Raw genomic sequence first — 17,997 nt, 5'->3', positions numbered from 1 at the left:
TTTTTAAAAAAAAAAAAATATATATATATATATATATATATATATATATATATATAATTTATAAAAATACATAAATACAAAATTTAAATTACGATAAAATTTTAAAATCTTTTATCGTAATTTAAAATTTGTATTTATGTATTTTTATGAATTATATTAATTATATATATATATATATATATTATTTTTGTTATTTGAAAAAAAAATTAATTTTTTTTAAAAAAAAAAAATCCTTTGAGAAGTTTCTGTTTGAAAAGTGGACTTTCGAAGTCGCCATTAGAAGAAAAAAAATTATTTAGGTATATAATTTTGAAAAGGGAGTATTCGAATAATTTTTAAAGGATATTGAAAAAAAAACCCAGCCATTTCATCTACTTTACATTATCAATATATAGCACATGAATGTGCTCTAATTTTTTGTATCATACTTGATTATTGTGAACTTGATCGAGACTTTACTAACCGATTTTCAAATGAATTAGTGTCAACGTGGATTATTATGGATGACTACGGTTTTAGTCATCATGTCTAATTCAATAAAAATTTACGCAATCTTCGAATTATAGAAGGATGGTCTGCACTCAGTGAAAATTACGATATAATTGCATAACATATTATAATGGTAAAATATTATGGAGAAAATTTGCTTACCATAAATATTTTCATTCATTCCGAACCGAAGTTATCACATCCTTCCGTCGAATTGCCACTTTTTATGGTCATTCTTGAATCTTTTACTTTTATTGTTGAGATGTACCGCAAGAGCAACTCTAATTGTAAGTAACATCAGAAACATGGAACATACAACATTGAATTTAAAATGATACACGCTCCATCATGATGTGCATGATTCAATTAAATTAAGGTTGTCAATGGGGCAGGAACGGGTACTAGTCCCTTGCTACCCTCCCTGATAAACAGAAATGGTATCCATATTCACCTCGAACCTGTGTTGATACTCTATGATGGATTTTTTGTGGATATAGTCTCCTCCTCACGGTATCCATTGATACCCACAAACATTAAGTAAATTAATAAAATATTTTTCTATAAAATTAAAAAAATTAAAAAAATTAAATTTTATATAAAATTAATTTTTTGAACACCATTTTTTTATCCATTTAAGATAAATATATATTTTGTTATGAAATTATCTTATAATTTATTTGTTAGTTTATGAAATTAGGTGTGAGAAAGTCGACTTGTGTTGTGGTTTGAGAGACATTTTTAAAATTTTGTATCTAAGTTAAATATAAATATGAGAATAATTATATATATTTATTGCAGGTACGGTTATCCGTGGACACATGCACCTCACTACCCGTCCTCTCACCATTAATTGATTGGTAATTGAGTTATCTATTTATTTTATCTATATATATATCTATTAAGTTATTTGTCTTGTATCTTTTGCGAGTATCTACGAGTGCGGATTTTTTTACCATCTCTAGATCCAAAGTCATGACCAAACATGGCAATCAACAAAAATTATGACGGGTTGGAAAGATTTTTGTATGGAAAGTCATATTCAATTTGGTGACAAATTGAAGTTTGTTTTTCAAAATATCACAGAAAATATGGTTGTTGTTACAAAGATAGAAGACTAAGTAATGTTGTTTTTAGATTCATCACTATGTCTTCTATTTTCATGTCGTCATATGTACCATTTTAATTTCATTTTAATATTTAATATTTCATACTATTATATTGACTTGTTGCATTTTATAAATGAAATTGCCAAATTAACATCACATTCATTTAAACCATTATTTACTATGTAATTTATTTGATGTGAAATATGATTGAAATAATTGTTTTAATAAATAAAGCTAATTCCTTTTCTCTAATTGTCAACGGATGTTGCACGATGATCTCGAACTCCTTATAATCTTCTTGTATACTTGACGTGCATTATAAACCTATTTTATTGTAGTCACACGTTCATTTCTTATGTCTTTTAAAGTGAACTAGTAAAGAACGTGTTCGCTCGCACGAATTATATGTTGCGGGTTATTTTATAAAAGGTTAATATTATTGATGTAAAAAACTTATGAAATAACAATTTGTAATAATGAAAATAGTTTATTAAATCTTAATTTGATAATTTTTTACTAAGATTATATCATATTTTTAAGCAAATTTGTGGAATTTCTTTAAAATTGTAGATGTAGTGTTTTGAATTTAATTAAGTGTCAAAATGGACATATAAAAAGGCAGATCAAATTAGGTATTTATAAATGTGCACTACACATTATAGAAAATAGTTAGCAAATATATATATGTAGAACAAAAAACATAAGAAATAGGAATTTTGAATTGTATTTTTTGATTAAATACTTTTGTGTGTGGCTATACTAAAGTAAAGAAAGCAATGTAGGTAAAAGAAAACATAGTAGAGAAACACAACAATTTATTATGGTTCACCACCAACAGGGTAACTACGTCCAATCTCTTCAACTTGAAGGATTTAATCCACTAGTTCACCACAAAATCAGACTTACACTTGAACACCTACTAGTTACATTGATTGTGTTCAAGCTTCTCATCCTTCTAACTTAGTACAATCAAGTTGTTGAGGAAAGCAACCAATATTGGGTTAGGTTTAGGGTTACTTCAGAAATTCTCTCAACATTAAAGTGAAACAAATTGAAAATGAGCAATAGTGTATATGTGCATATAACTTATATGTTTCTTCGTATTTTCTTTGACGAATGCACATCCTTTATATAGAAGATAAGGGTTTCTCACTGTTGTCCTGATTGTAAGAGATCAACATAATTCATGAAGTTTTGTATCATATATTTTTTAGATTGATTTTCCATAGAAAATTTCCAAAAAATGATCTTATACTGATTTAATGCATCTTGTTTAAAATAGTTGGGAAATAAATGATACAATTGTTAGAGCATTTCTTAAAATCTTCATAAAAGTAGCAAATTCAAGATGTTCATCAAAGATGCACAATTGTTTTGTCTTCTTTGGAGTGTTGACTTTAATGAGAGCTTTGACTTCTTTAGAGAGTTGACTTGCTCAAAGGATACATAATGACTCATAGTGAAATGATCAGGCACTTAATGTGATTATCAGAGGCAGAAGCAATTACTTGCCTGTCACGCTTATTAGAGGTAGACGAACAGACATTTATTGAATTCTTTAGAAGCAGACGAACAAACACTTGTTGAATTCATTAAAGGCAGATGATCTAGTGCAAATTGTAGTAACTAGAGGCATACAACTCATAACACATTTGCGTTCATCAGAGGTAACTGGAACTACATCATTGCTTGCATTACTAGAGGCAAACTGAGACACAACGTTGCCCGCGTAGACTTATAGAACAGAGTGAAACAAATTTGTGTTGTATCTTTATCTTCGTCCAATTATCAAAGGATATGATAAGAATCTATTAAACAAACACTTGATCTAAGACCTGAAAACTTAATCAAAATGTTAGTGTATTAAATTGTTCTCACAAATAATTTGGTTATTATAAAAACAAGTGAGAGGCATATCTCTTGAAACCAACTAGGTTCCAACAATATCTCATTTTTTAATGATGACAAACATATATATTTTTGTGAACAATTTTTTTTGGATAAAGTAAGCAAATGAATAATAATAATAATAATAATAATAATAATAATAATAATAATAATAATAATAATAATAATAATAATAATAATAATAATATGTTACAGCAAAGCCCCCCCCCTTAGAATATGTATGTACATAAGATGAAATATATTATGACAGAGTAGTTCAATGTGCATTAGTAATTGAAGTTCGGAAATAAATTCTTTCATTGTTTAAAATTTCAAAAAAAATACCCTTTCCCCCTTTTGTAAAAATAGAGGAAAGAAAAGAAAATACAGATAACTGAAAACAGTATAACAAATGCAGAAGAAAAATAGGCAACTAAGAGGTTGAAATTGTGAGCCTAGCTAGAATTAAACTAAAGGTATTCTTAATGTACTCTTGATTCTTGAATGTCTTCTCCATAAACACCTCAGTCTTAGGCTTTCATGCAATCAAAATATTGCTTTTTAACAAACTAATAGGGATCGAACACGGGACAAAGAGAGAATCAAAGAGGCTTGTAAAAGCAAAATTTGTATATCCTAAGACATTAACAAGAGGAACATCGAGAGTGTGAATCTTAATATGTGGGATGAACACAAGAAGTTGCAATGGTGCGACTGGAGCAACCATTGAAGGTTTCAGAAGAATATCACCGAAAGGAGATGAAGCATCCCTGGATAAGCCTGATGAAGCGACTATTATGAGCTTTCTTGATCAATTGCTCTTGGATTTCTAAAGTTGTATTATCCATAAGGAGATGATTTCAATTGTTTGTCTAAAAGCTGCAGAGTTCTGAGAAGTCAGCTACAATTCATGATCCCTATTGTCTTAAATCCAATTTGTGACAAAGGATAAGACTTTGTTCCACTAAGTTGAAACATCGTTAGGATTTAGACTTTGAGCATATTTATTCCTGTTGGAGGAGATTTTGGCAGTAAGGAAGGTCTGAAGATTAGGGAAGCTAGATAGAATGGATTGTGTGGAGGGTTCTAGAGGGATGGGGAAGGTAGCAAAGTCAGAGGGGAATGAAGGGAAGGAAAAGGTAAAAGATACTTCTTATGATGTATTAGAGACTAGGTCGATAAAAGCTGATTCAATATGCACAACTTATAGGGGTGGGGGATGGAGAAAAGACAATGAGGTGGGGTTAGTTATTGGAGTGGAAGAGGGAGAATATGGTGGTAAATTAATGGAGGGGGTAAGTGGTTGAGCGAAGGTACTAGGCTTGTGAAAGAAATGATGGGTTTTGTAGTCGAGTAAGGAAAAATACTCAGCTAAGGTAGCTTCAAAAATATCATTTAAGGTATCAAAGTTAGAAGTGGAAGAGGTTATGGGTGCAAGGTTAGAGGAAGGGTGAATAATGTTGGTTTGTTGGGGAGATAGAAATGGAGGGGTTGGTTTAGATTGAAATAGGGGGAAAGGAATAGGGTGCTCAGAGTTTGAAAATACCTTATGTTTCTTCCTCTAAATAGAGATTGTCATGTCTTCATCAACGATTGTTGTGTCTTCCTCATCCTCTTCAGTCCTTAGAGTCATAACGACTATTTTCCTCTTCTTCTAAAAGACCTTTGTAGCTTGAGGTCTGCCTCAACCAAGTTAAATTGAATAGGGCCACAACTTGGCCAGATTGACACATTATCAGATATTTCATAACGACTTCCTTGTTGTCTTCTGCAAATATGGGAGCAACAAAGTCATCAACCTCTGAGAGAGCATTCAAATATCCATTTAATTGACCCATTGTTCTTCTGGCGTCATCATTGGGTCAAATATAGTGTTTGGCGAACACTAATCTCATCTTTATAAGGTTAGAGATATTGAATGTGGAAACAAAATATGATATCAAATATTTCTCTTGAGAAGAGCCTCCAACTTCTTTCAGAGCCTATATAGTGTTATTTTATTTTTTTTAAAAATAACAAAAAAATAACAACAAAGAAAAGTGAAATATATATTTTTTATTTAAAAATAAATTAAGATAAAACAATAATAATAACAACAAAATGTCAAATAGATTAATAGTAGTAAAATATATATATTTTTCAATAAGTAAATGAAAAAAATAATTAAAGCAAAAAAATGTCTAAATTAATGAAAATTCTTTTTTATTTAATGTTGTTAAAATAATTTCCAACAATGATGCCTAAAATTTGTTGCGTATATTCCACAAGTGTGCGATTTTGTCAAATAATAGTAAATAGGATTATCGTATTCAGATGGATTAATCTAACAATTATCAAATAATCAAGATTTTATATTATTTAGACTAATGAAAAATATTATTGGTTCGATAACAAATTTTTCTTGATTATTAATCCCTCTTTAAAACTATTAACAAAGATTAATCATTCAATGTAAAATTATTTTCTTTAAATTAATTATTTAATTAATTATACAAAAAATTATAATTAAGAGAAACCGTAAAGAACCAAAATGTTGAATGATTGAAATATTAGTATCTATGTTTCATAAGACGTGTAAAGTTTTGTCATATCAAATATGTAAATAAAATGATATAATGATTTAATTAAGATAAACAACAAAAATCTAAAATAAAACTATAATTAAAACTAAGATATAGTAAAAAAATATATTTTAATCACAAGATTCACCACAGATCTAATTCATATATAAAAAATAAAGCAAATAATAGAAATGTTGATCAATTAAGAAAAAATAAGTAAAATCTTTAAAAAAAAAATTGTTTCAAAACTTAAGACACTTTATTCTAACTTCAAAGAGTCTCAAATTTATATAATATTTGTTTTTTTGCTATTAGTCTAGGCATTTTATTGTTGTAATTCATCGTCAAGTAAAATTAAATCTTCTTTCTCCATATTGTAACATATATTTATATTATACATTCTTTTATTTTCTTTTTCATCAAAGTAGATTTACATTTGAAATTTAGAAGATTTCATCAATTTGAAGTATTTTTCAATTCATAATAAATTCTATAAAAGTGACAATATTTTTTTTATGAGTAGATAAATTATTTTAAGACCGTGTAAGTAATTTTATTTATATATTATTAAAATAATTTAATTGTTATGCATTGTCATTTTATTATAATTATTTATAAAAATATAATAATTAATTTTTATTTAAATATTTTTAATAATTTAATAATTATGATTGAAATTTTAAATCCATCGTATATAAAATTATATCTTTGTATGAAACCACACTTCTAATTAAAGATCTCCCCGATGGAAAAAAACAAAGTCTTACCAAATTATCAATCCGACAATATTACAGAGAACGTGCGATGAGACACGTAAGTAACTCAATTATCATCTGCATCATTATCCAACACGTCACCTTTCTTTCTGTGGTCCCCAAAACCGAACAACCTTCATTGTTCTTGGGGTTGACGTGGCGAGACTCGTTTTAGAATAAATAAATAATAATATCACCTTTAGAAAAAAAGTTGATTTAAGCTAATTTAGCTTTTTCGAATATATAAACTTAGGGGGGATTCTAGAAATCTTTGTAAATTGTTACATTTTGCTACTTTTAATTAATTGACTAATAATTAAATGATATAATTTTAATGAAAATTATTATGATTAAAATATGGATTTAACACAATCAAAATTTTTAAGTATTATACTTTAATTTTTTTTTAATTTGTTATGATTTTCAATTATAAAAATAGTTTATATAATTATTAGGAACTAAAATAAATAGATAATATATCATTATTATTGATTTAATTAACCTTTAATATAAGATACGAATGCTGATGTAGATGAGTTATAACAAGAACCTAATTCAATTACTTATTAAAATTTTAATAGTACTGATGTATTATTATATTTTTTTTTAGGATGTCATAAATTTAACGCAATACAATTTGAGTCAGTGCAAGTCAATTTGTATATGTAAAACTATCATAATTTGATACAAAATAGTTTGTTTTAAAATTTATTGAGTATTGTTTTTCATATCTTATTATATATAGTTTATTTGAACTAATTATGTAGTTAATTTATTTGAAGATGGATTGTCTGATTTATTTAAAGGAATTAATACCAACACGAATTATGTCGTTAATTTAGATTAAAAATTAATATTAACACAAAATAAAATATATTTAAATATATCTGAAATCAACTTAAGAGAGACAATCCAAATTGAAGGAGTATAATAATCAAATGAACTAGTTTTTTGAAATCCTATTTATTTGCCTCTTAATAAAAGCTAGATTGTATCCAACATAAGATGAAATAATTAAGATATCTGTAATGAGTCAATAATCAACAAACATGGAGTTGAGGATAACATTCACAATTGCATGACTCTCTTTTACAAACTTCACATGTTCATAATTGTGGCTGCTAGCAACTTGGATTACATATGTAAAGCTTTTACATCACCCCCAGCCACGTTGGGGTGCCGTGGAACCATGATGAGTGGGTGATATTAAAGAACAAGTTGTTGAAGTAAGAAGCATCACTAAAGAAAGAAAGGCTCCAAATGCCCCCATACCAACTTTTCCTTCCTACAATTGATAGAGTACTCCTTACATCCAAAAAAGTGTCAATCATTAGGCCGGTTATTTTGATTCTTTAACTCCGTTAATAATTTAAATTAGATTTTAAATCAATAAAATAGTCTATAAAAAATATTGATTTTTGATTGAGTTAATAATCAAATAATAACGTTTTACACTTTTAAAGACTAAAATAGTTGTTTATTTTTATTATCATATATAGCACACATAGTAGAAAAAAACCACCTCGAGAGTGCAAGTTAGTTTAAGTTGGGAGACATCCATAATGTTAAAGGTGGTCTATATAATGATTGTCTTAAGGTTTTGTATTGAGATATAATATTAAAATCTCTTGTACAACTTAAAATATTTGGTTCAAGTGTGAGTAGTTAGTATTACATCAACTATCTTGGAGCGTAGTCGGAGCAATGAGTTGTTTGATATAGTTTAAAAATTATTTTTTATTGTATTTTATATATTCTTTTATAACTTTAAAAAAATATAATTTTAAAATTAAACTTCAAATGAAAAATTGGTTTAAATAACTTCATAAAATATCATTTTAAGTATTCCTTCTATTTGCTATAACTATTTTTGGATAATTAAAATGAAAAATTATTTTGAAAAGCTTACCATAAAAAATATTTTTGAGAGATATTTAAAAAATAATTGTAATTTGTTAATTTTGTCTTTGTTAAATAACAAATATCTAAGTTATTGAATGTCAAAATTATTTTTTTAATCGATATCAAATGAATTCAACATAATTTATACTTTTTTTTAAAATAATTTTTTTAAAAAATATTTATAAAATATAAAATATTTTTTCTAAAAATCTAAAAAAAGGGTCTAATATCCTTATACAAAAACTCATTTGTATAAATTTTATAAGTTGTCTTTATTGTATATAAGAACCATTAATTAAACTTTTGAATAAAAATAAGCAATCAAACTTTATTCAGAAGTTTATAAAAGATAAGTTCTCTCTTGTCCAAACCAACCCATGCTTACATTAACCACTAAACAACAAAAGTACTTTTAGAATACTTGTTAAATAATTTAAAATTATAATTTTTAATTTATTGTTTATTTGAAAAGTTTATATTTAGTTTATTAATAAGTGTCCTAAGAACAAAAGGCAGATATATAATATTATAATATCTATCAAAATTATAGACACATTTTCAAATTATCTCTTGTTAGTAATGTTATAGATCAAATTGAATAATAAAAATAAAAACTAAATTGATTAATTTGAAGATCAAAATAACTAATTAAATATATATTTAAATTTGTTTTAATAATTTTGACAAATTTAAAAAATATTAAAACAACTTAACATATTAATTTAAAGAAAATAAAAATCACAATTTAAGATATGTCTTTTTCTTTATCATATAATATTTTCTCTAAAAAAACAAAAAATTTATTTTTTAAAATTAAGTGAAAGCTATTGCCTACATTTACTTGTAAATGGATCCATCCCTATTTAATAACAAATACTAATAAGTAAAAAAACAATTAAACGATATTTTCAGTAATAATACAAATATAGTTAATAATTCAGTAAAAACAAAACATAAATAGGTAATTCAATGGACATACACCCTTCATTTTACCCCGACAACAACTAAAAATAATTGATTTAATAGTTTTTAACAATGATAATTATTAATTATGGAATAAGAGGATAAAGTTGATTACTAGACATAATTTAATTATAAATAAAGAAATACTAACGAGTATTTGAGCTATTTATTAATAATTTAAATATAGTAATAAATTCTTAAAAATTATATAATTATATAATTTAAACTTTTAATCTTATAAGATCTAAACTTTTAAAAAGTAAGATTTTTTCATTTAAGAGCACTTGTTATTATAATCTTATAAAACAATATAAATAGTTATCTCAATATATATCTGTACATCATCATAGTCATCATCACAAACAAGTCACAGTCACTCTCAAAGTGTGACTATAATCAACAACAACAGCATTGTGATTCTCATTCTCACTTTCTTATTCTAATTTCAATACTCATAAATCACAACAAGTAGTATTTGATAATCTAATCAAACAAATTCTCTCTTTTTTAAACTTGATCATCAATTTGGTTTCAGGGAAAATGGGTTCCGAGAGCAACAACTTGGAATTTTTTAAGGAGATTGGTTTAGGTTCAACAAACATCGGCTCTTTCATCAATGGACAATGGAAAGCTAACGGTTCTTCTGTTACTTCTGTTAATCCTTCTACCAATCAGGTCACAAATTTTCTAACTCTTTCTTTCTTTCTTTTTTTTTTTTTTTGAACTTTTGATGGCAATTTTGATGCTTGCAAACTCAAATGAAACTTTTTCAAGTAAAGATTCTTAATAATTTAGGACGAGTTATACTGGAAAAGAATTTCATAAGTAGTCAACAAGGACAATACTTAAAAACCGTAGGAAATTTTAAATACCATCTTGTGACATAAAAGTGATATGATTGAGGTCGAATCAATACTAAGACAATGGTTTTTTTCTTGTTTTTATTGAACCAGTTTCATTTAAGTTACTATTTAAGTATGCAAAAGAAGAAGACCATTAACCTTTGCGTCTACAAGACGATGTATGTTGTCATTGGAGTTTTAAACAGTTTTCAAGTATTGATCTATGGTGTATGTGATTCACATTACAATTTGCCAATAATTTAGATGTAACAGAAAAGAAAGATAAATATTTTTTTTTTAAATATTTAATTATATATATAGTTTTTTTTACTAAACCTGTGTGATGAATGAAAGTTGAAAGAATTTGAGTTTGAGCTTGATTGATGATTGTAATAATTGTTTGTTTTCATGGTTTCGAGAGATTTTAGATTTTTTTGTTACGTATCTAATTGTTGTTGGTTTTGAGTTTAGACTATTGCTACGGTAACCGAAGCAACTTTGCAAGATTATGAAGAGGGATTGCAAGCTTGTAGTGAAGCAGCTAAGACATGGATGACTGTGAGTTTTTTTCGTTTTTTCTTTCTTTTTATTTTTATTTTTTTTAATTATCATTGATTTTTGTATTGGAAGTGTTTTACTGGTGAGTTTTGTACTGTTTTCTAGTTCCATGGTATAATTGCGATAGGTTAGCATATATTGAATTTAGGTACAGTTGGTAAGTAAATGATGATGAACTTGTGATGTTTTCGCAGATTCCAGCACCCAAAAGAGGTGAGATTGTAAGACAGATCGGGGATGCATTGAGGGCTAAATTGGATCCACTTGGTAGGTTGGTGTCTCTTGAGATGGGAAAAATTCTTGCAGAAGGAATTGGAGAAGTTCAGGTATGGTAAATATCTTTATTCAGTAATATTTTGTAGCATATTAAGTCAATTGTTTGTGAAATTACCTGTGATGAGTGATGACCAAGTAATGCAATATCAGATATCACGAAACAAGTACCTTTCACCGTTTTGGTGTAATGCTGTTCAATTCTCATCCTATAATGGGGGCTTGTTTGCAGTTTTAGGGCCAACAAATGTGCTTCAAAGCTTTTTCCATTGAAAGCATTATCTGCATAGTTGGGTTCTTTCTAACAATTTTCATTCACTAGATAAGAAAAGTATCCATGATGGGCATCTAACTGGTTGCATATAAATTCATTGCAGTCAACAAGGTTAACTGAAACCTTACTTTTCAAAATTGTTAACTTGTTAGAAAAATTATTGGACATACTTGAGAGAAAAAAGCTTCTCATTTCTCCAATTTTATTTTTAAGTAGAATTCAGGCCACTTATACTATTTCAAGAAATTTGGAAACTGATTTGTGATTGGGTGGAGGGACCATCATGAAAGGTTGATTATTTGACATGAAAGTAGTGTTGGGAGCTCTTAGCTTCAATGATAATTCTATACAAATTTACGAATAAAACAAGAAGAATGCTAGTAAGTTTCCTCGGGGCATTGAAATCTAAAGAGAGGAAGTTTGTATAGGGAAACGTTGTATTTATTATATTTGCAAGTGTTTGACATGTATTTTCAAAACAAAATTTTCTTTTTTGGGTTCCTTAACCTATGCCTTTAGGGCACTCGTTAGCAAGACCCATAAAACAATACGAGGGAAAGGCAGCTGGTAATATTTCAAGTTTTTGGCTACAAATTTGAATCAACAAGAAGCTGCTTTTGCACTTTCGTTTATGCAGAACAGATCCTATTTTCATTGTTATGCAGAAACTTTGTATTGAACCAATCCAGATAAACCTTTGTTTTGGAAAACGGTAGAGTGAGGAGAAAATGTGATCCTTGTTCTTATACCCACACGCGCTTCTTTGTTAACATTAAACCATTATTGCTAACTTGGGGACCAATTTTCCAGCAGGGGCGATTTCCATCTATTAAAGACTAATTTTACCATCACGGGCCCTATATCTTTCAGCCATTCACTGCATCTTCTTTGCCTATGTCCTTTAATTGGTTCTCCAAGGCTGGTCACTTTTCAAAGTTGCTTCATTTTCATTTTTTGATGACTTCCATAAAATTTTGGTGTGTATATACACTTACTGATCTATGATGCAATTTAGTGTTTTTTCTGATTATGCACAGAATAATTTATCATATACTCTATACAAGTGTAAATTATTATGTGAAATATTTATTATCTGCACAGAAAATTTGTATGTGATATAATTTGTAGTCTTCCTTACTTTTTGTTACAGGAAATTATTGATATGTGTGATTATGCTGTTGGGCTAAGCCGACAATTGAGTGGATCAATTATCCCATCAGAACGTAAGATTGTTTATCTTTATCAATTGTTCTTCATTTCTTTATAATACTCATGGTTATAAAGTTATTTAAACACACTTGTTGTCAGAGGTAAACTTTTATTGTGATACTAATTTCTTTCCATGATGTTCTGGTTCTGAGTTTTTAATTTCGTCAAATTTTTTTCTTTACAGGTCCAGATCATATGATGTTTGAGGTTTGATATTAAGCCGTGATTATTTAGTAACTTCTTTACCATTTTATCATAGGAGGTGTAATTATGAATGGTTCTGTGTGCTCTTACACCACAGGTATGGAACCCACTAGGAATAGTTGGTGTAATCACTGCTTTCAACTTTCCATGTGCTGTTCTAGGTATGCTTTTTCTTGTTCTATCTCAATACATGCAGTGATAAATTTCTGGTCATACTAATATTAGGCTTGAACTCCAAACATCAGTTGAAAGTCTGGTAAATTTATCTAGGGGTAATCTTGATTTGTAATCAATTTGTTTCTGAACGTTCATATTGATATAATTTTTTGTTATCCTCAACTTAATAAGCTTGCATATTATCCGATGAATAATCATGTTTGGCTCGGAATCGTACGACATTGGTGTAAATAGTTTTCTTGATGTTTATCCATCTAATCTGATAGCACTCTGCATCATATGACCCACTTTCAATACTTTGAACTTACTCTTAAGATTGAATTGTTATAAAAACCTGGTCATTTCCTTTGCTTCTCAGGATGGAATGCTTGCATTGCATTAGTCTGTGGTAACACTGTCGTTTGGTAAGTTAACGTATCTCAGGATGTGTGTGCGCGCGTAGATTTCAGACCAATTTTATTGATCTTCTTTTGCTGCACAATTTTCTCTGGACTTGAATGGCATTTGAACTTTAAACTCTATGCCATCAATACTTCAATTCTTTATGCATTCTGTTTAATGTATGTATTTTAGCAGCATCATTTCATCCTGTTAAGCCAATGTATTTGTGTTGAGTGAATATATCATAAATGACAAAGTTGGTGGCTTGGTGCACTAGAAGCTGGAAGTTTTGGAGACAACTTGGCCTCCAAATTCTCCAATTGCACTTCCTAGGACTTTGTTTCATTTAGTAATTAGTACACAAGTTTCAATAACATCAACCCAAATAGCCTACCCCACCTAGTGATATAGGGTTGGTTGTTAGGAACCCAAGAATTGGACTCCAAGGAATTTAAGGAAGAACACTAATATTTAGAAAAAAAGATAATAAATAATAGGAGAGAATCTCTCCAAATAAAATGATACAATACGCTCCTACAATTATTTACACCACTCAATTTTTAAATTTGATGAAAGATACTTTCATAAGGGATGAAACCTTTATTTATAGGTTTCATGTACACTTGGGACAAGAGGGGCAAAGGATCCCTAACTACCTACTATCAAATTTGCAGTCTAACTAACACCTAATTATTCCTATAACAATCTCAACCAATTAACTACTTCTACTAACTAACTCTCCTATATCTAAGTCCTAACATTGGTGGTGGGGTTAGTTTTTAAATTGTTCCTGAAGTTTACAGTAATGGTTAACGTACTATGTGTTTTTGTTATCTTATGTTGAGTCCTTGATATTTGATCTATCTACATAATGGTTGCTTACTTCATTCTTGCCTCTGAGGAAATCTTTCTCCCTTGATTTCTCCCTCTTCCCTACAAAATAATATCTGTATGATATACACATGGCTTAGAAAGGAGGTTTATGCGAAGAGATTAAGGTGAAAAAAGTCATCATCACTGTTTCTAAGAACTAACTGACTTTGATGCAAATCTTTGTGAACCTTTTATGCGATATATCGTTTGGTTATTTCTTTAGTGTGTTTCAAATTTTCAATAAAAATTGTGTTGTCTTTTCATTGCAATTGTTTGTCTTATTACCCATGAATTAAAGGAAGGGCGCTCCAACTACTCCATTGATAACTATTGCTGTGACAAAGCTAATATCTGAAGTTCTTGAGAGGAACAAATTACCCGGGGCAATATTCACCTCTTTCTGTGGAGGGGCTGATATTGGGCAGGCAATTGCGAAAGACACACGCATTCCGTTGGTTTCATTTACTGGAAGCTCAAAGGTAGTTTCTTTGTGTACTTTGTTGCTAGACATAATGTTTTAAAGAGGTAAATAAACTAATTGAATTGGATGTACAAATTTTCACTGTGTTAAAAATGTAGTTGTCAACTCAAAGTTTCTCAGTTAGTGCCTGCAGGAACGGTATTGGGTCTTAATACAGTAACCATTTATACAGATATGTAATACCTAACATCCTATAGCATCATCTCGTTACTGCATATGCATCCATTTGTCGGACATTGTGTAATCGTATATATGTTTCCCTTACCCCCTATTAAAACACTTCAGCATGATTTGTAAGATTACAGTTTTTACCGTTGAGCTGATAATGAAGTGTTCATATTATAGGTGGGTGCAATGGTTCAGAAAACAGTGAATGAAAGATTTGGCAGATGCTTACTGGAGTTAAGTGGTAACAATGCAATAATAGTCATGGATGATGCGGATATCAAACTGGCTGTACGCTCTATTTTTTTTGCAGCTGTGGGTACTGCTGGTCAGCGATGTACAACCTGTCGTAGACTGGTATTAAAACCTATTTTGAAAATTTTAATTCACAATTTTAATGCATCCATATGTGATTTTCGTAAGGTATATTTAATATTCAATTTAGCCGCTTTTCACCCCAGTTTCTGCATGAGAGTATTTACTCAGATGTACTAGATCAACTTACCGGACTCTACAAACAAGTCAAAATTGGGAATCCTCTGGAGAAAGGCACTCTGGTTGGGCCTCTGCATACTCGTTCTTCTGTGGAAAACTTCAAGAAGGGTATTATGGCGATAAAATCTCAGGTATGTCATGTCTAATTTTTCTGTGTTGTATGCATGTTTTTGATCGAATATGATGGATGCTTGTATTTTTTGCTCAGGGAGGGAAGATCCTAACAGGGGGATCTGTATTAGAGTCAGAAGGAAATTTTGTACAGCCAACAGTTGTTGAGATTTCTTCGGATGCCGCTGTAGTTAAAGAAGAACTATTTGCTCCAGTTCTCTATGTTATGAAAATTCAGGTAGTATGTTATCTTTAACTTATCTTTTATTGAACTTATATTTCCTCATAAATTTAGTTTCTGATTGCACTTCATGACTTTTCAACTTAGAATCTAGAAGAAGCAATTGCCTTGAACAATTCTGTTCCTCAAGGATTGAGTAGTTCAATCTTTACACAAAGACCTGATACTATATTCAAATGGATTGGGTAAGTACTTGGACTTTAATTTTCATCCTTCCTCTATATATCTTCTGGTGACTTTGGCTTAGGCCCTTAAACTCTGTAGCACCAACACTTTGATAAAAAATGTATCTCGGTGTCCGACACTGACACTATGGTTACATTCAATTAATTAATTTTCCCAAATTATTACTGGTGTCGACGTGTCAGTGTCGTGTCTAGTGTCCGTGTAGGTATTCATGCTTCTTATATCTCATGTTGTCGTGCAGACCACGTGGGAGTGATTGTGGTATAGTAAATGTTAACATACCGACAAACGGAGCTGAGATAGGAGGTGCCTTTGGTGGAGAAAAGGCAACTGGTGGTGGTCGCGAAGCAGGGAGTGACTCGTGGAAGCAATACATGCGCCGTTCTACATGGCAAGTCTTAGTTGAATTTAACATGTTTCACTGTCTCTTACTTATAAGTTCTGTTAATCATAAGCATATGGTATTCTTTTTCTGTGCATATTCTTAATGACATTATAATTGTTCTTATGCAGTACCATCAATTATGGAAGTGAACTACCATTAGCTCAGGGAATAAACTTTGGCTAATCCTTAGACATGAAGATGCTCAGATGCAATTTTCAGCAATTGAACGTTCTATACCAAATTAAAGTCTAGTTGACAAGGACTCAAATGGTTGTTTCAACAAGATGTGTCGTAAAAGTGACACTTTGACTTGATATCATTAAATGTCCAATAAATATGCATGCTTATCAAATGTGGTTATGTTTCTTATTTCTAAATCTTGTGGATACACTCATGAATATACTCTAGGAAGCCGGCTTTGATTCGTTATAATCCTAAATCGGTTTTATCTTACTAAAAGTGTGTTTGGCTAATCATTTCAACTACGGTTTTAGGAGGGGTTTGTGTTGAGTTCTCACATCCACTAGATATATGGCTACATTAGTCTTTATAATTTTATAAGATTTGGACAATCCTTGCATCTTGTGCTCACTTTTGAGTTGAATTGTATAAAGTCTAGTTTAACTTATAAACGTCGATGAATGTTGATGTTGTATGAGTTTAAAATGGTATTTAACCATTTTTCTATGTTGAGTGAGTAGAAAATATTGAGAGACATGTTGAATAACTCGTGTATTTCAACTACACAACGGAAGTTTTTTATATAGATTTTATGTGATAAATACACATAATGACAATAATACTTACAAACGATAGGAATATTTATAGATTTTCTATTTATTTACATACTAGTATTTTATTTTTAATACTCCATCTCAAGTTCGAGCATATAAATCAAATGCACTTAGCTTGTTACATATATAACTAATTCTAAGACCTCACAATGACTTTGTAAAAAAATATGTCAACTGATCATTAAAATTGACAAAGCTAGTGATGATGTCGCTCGATTCGATCATTTCTCTAACAAAATGACAATCTATCTCAATATGCTTGATCGTCTCATGAAAAATAGGATTTGAGGCAATGTGCAATGTAACTTGATTATCACATATTAGTGTCAATGGGCTGACCTCTTCAAATTGAAGTTCTTTTAGTAACTGTTTCAACCAGATGAGTTCACATGTTATTAGTATCATGACCCTGTATTCTGCCTCAACATTGAATCTTGCAACAACATTTTGTTTCTTACTCTTCTAAGATATTAAATTTCCTTCGACAAGTACACAATACCTAGACGTGGATCGTCAATCAATGAGTTAGCATGCCCAATCAACATGTAAGTAACTAACTATCCTAGTATGTCATTTATCTTCATAATTAGACCTTTTCCAGGTGCACTTTGATGTATTTAAGAATCCGAATTACGACATCCATATGTTCTTGGTAAGAAGAATTTAAGAACTGACAGCGAAGGAA

At 29.5% G+C, this 17,997-nt stretch overlaps 1 protein-coding gene across 2 annotated transcripts; it reads left to right on the top strand.

Annotated features, from left to right (window-relative positions):
• Nucleotides 1-9,960: 9,960 nt before the first annotated feature.
• Nucleotides 9,961-17,090, top strand: LOC101513733 (aldehyde dehydrogenase family 7 member A1). Of its 2 annotated transcripts, XM_004488020.4 has the most exons (15): nt 9,961-10,076; nt 10,199-10,338; nt 10,977-11,063; nt 11,258-11,389; nt 12,761-12,833; nt 13,004-13,026; nt 13,121-13,184; nt 13,559-13,604; nt 14,753-14,933; nt 15,281-15,457; nt 15,562-15,726; nt 15,804-15,944; nt 16,035-16,132; nt 16,375-16,524; nt 16,647-17,090. In XM_004488020.4, exons 2-15 carry the CDS (start codon nt 10,204-10,206, stop codon nt 16,699-16,701), a joined length of 1,527 nt encoding a protein of 508 aa, XP_004488077.1. In that variant the 5' UTR covers nt 9,961-10,076; nt 10,199-10,203; the 3' UTR covers nt 16,702-17,090. The 2 variants fall into 2 exon arrangements, with proteins under 2 accessions (XP_004488077.1, XP_012574245.1); XM_012718791.3 differs by lacking the exon at nt 9,961-10,076 and having other exon boundaries at nt 10,100-10,338.
• Nucleotides 17,091-17,997: the final 907 nt, after the last annotated feature.

The sequence above is a fragment of the Cicer arietinum genome, chromosome 1, assembly GCF_000331145.2.
Source record: "Cicer arietinum cultivar CDC Frontier isolate Library 1 chromosome 1, Cicar.CDCFrontier_v2.0, whole genome shotgun sequence".
Taxonomy (NCBI): Eukaryota; Viridiplantae; Streptophyta; class Magnoliopsida; order Fabales; family Fabaceae; genus Cicer; species Cicer arietinum.
This window is presented reverse-complemented; position numbering and strand designations above follow the sequence as displayed.

Excerpts from the sequence above, each read along its gene's own strand:
- LOC101513733 (XM_004488020.4), top strand. The coding sequence starts at position 10,204 with ATGGGTTCCGAGAGCAACAACTTGGAATTTTTTAAGGAGATTGGTTTA. Across the intron at positions 11,390-12,760 it reads AAGGAATTGGAGAAGTTCAG|GAAATTATTGATATGTGTGA; the intron begins GTATGGTAAATA and ends TTTTTGTTACAG. Across the intron at positions 12,834-13,003 it reads ATCAATTATCCCATCAGAAC|GTCCAGATCATATGATGTTT; the intron begins GTAAGATTGTTT and ends TTTTCTTTACAG.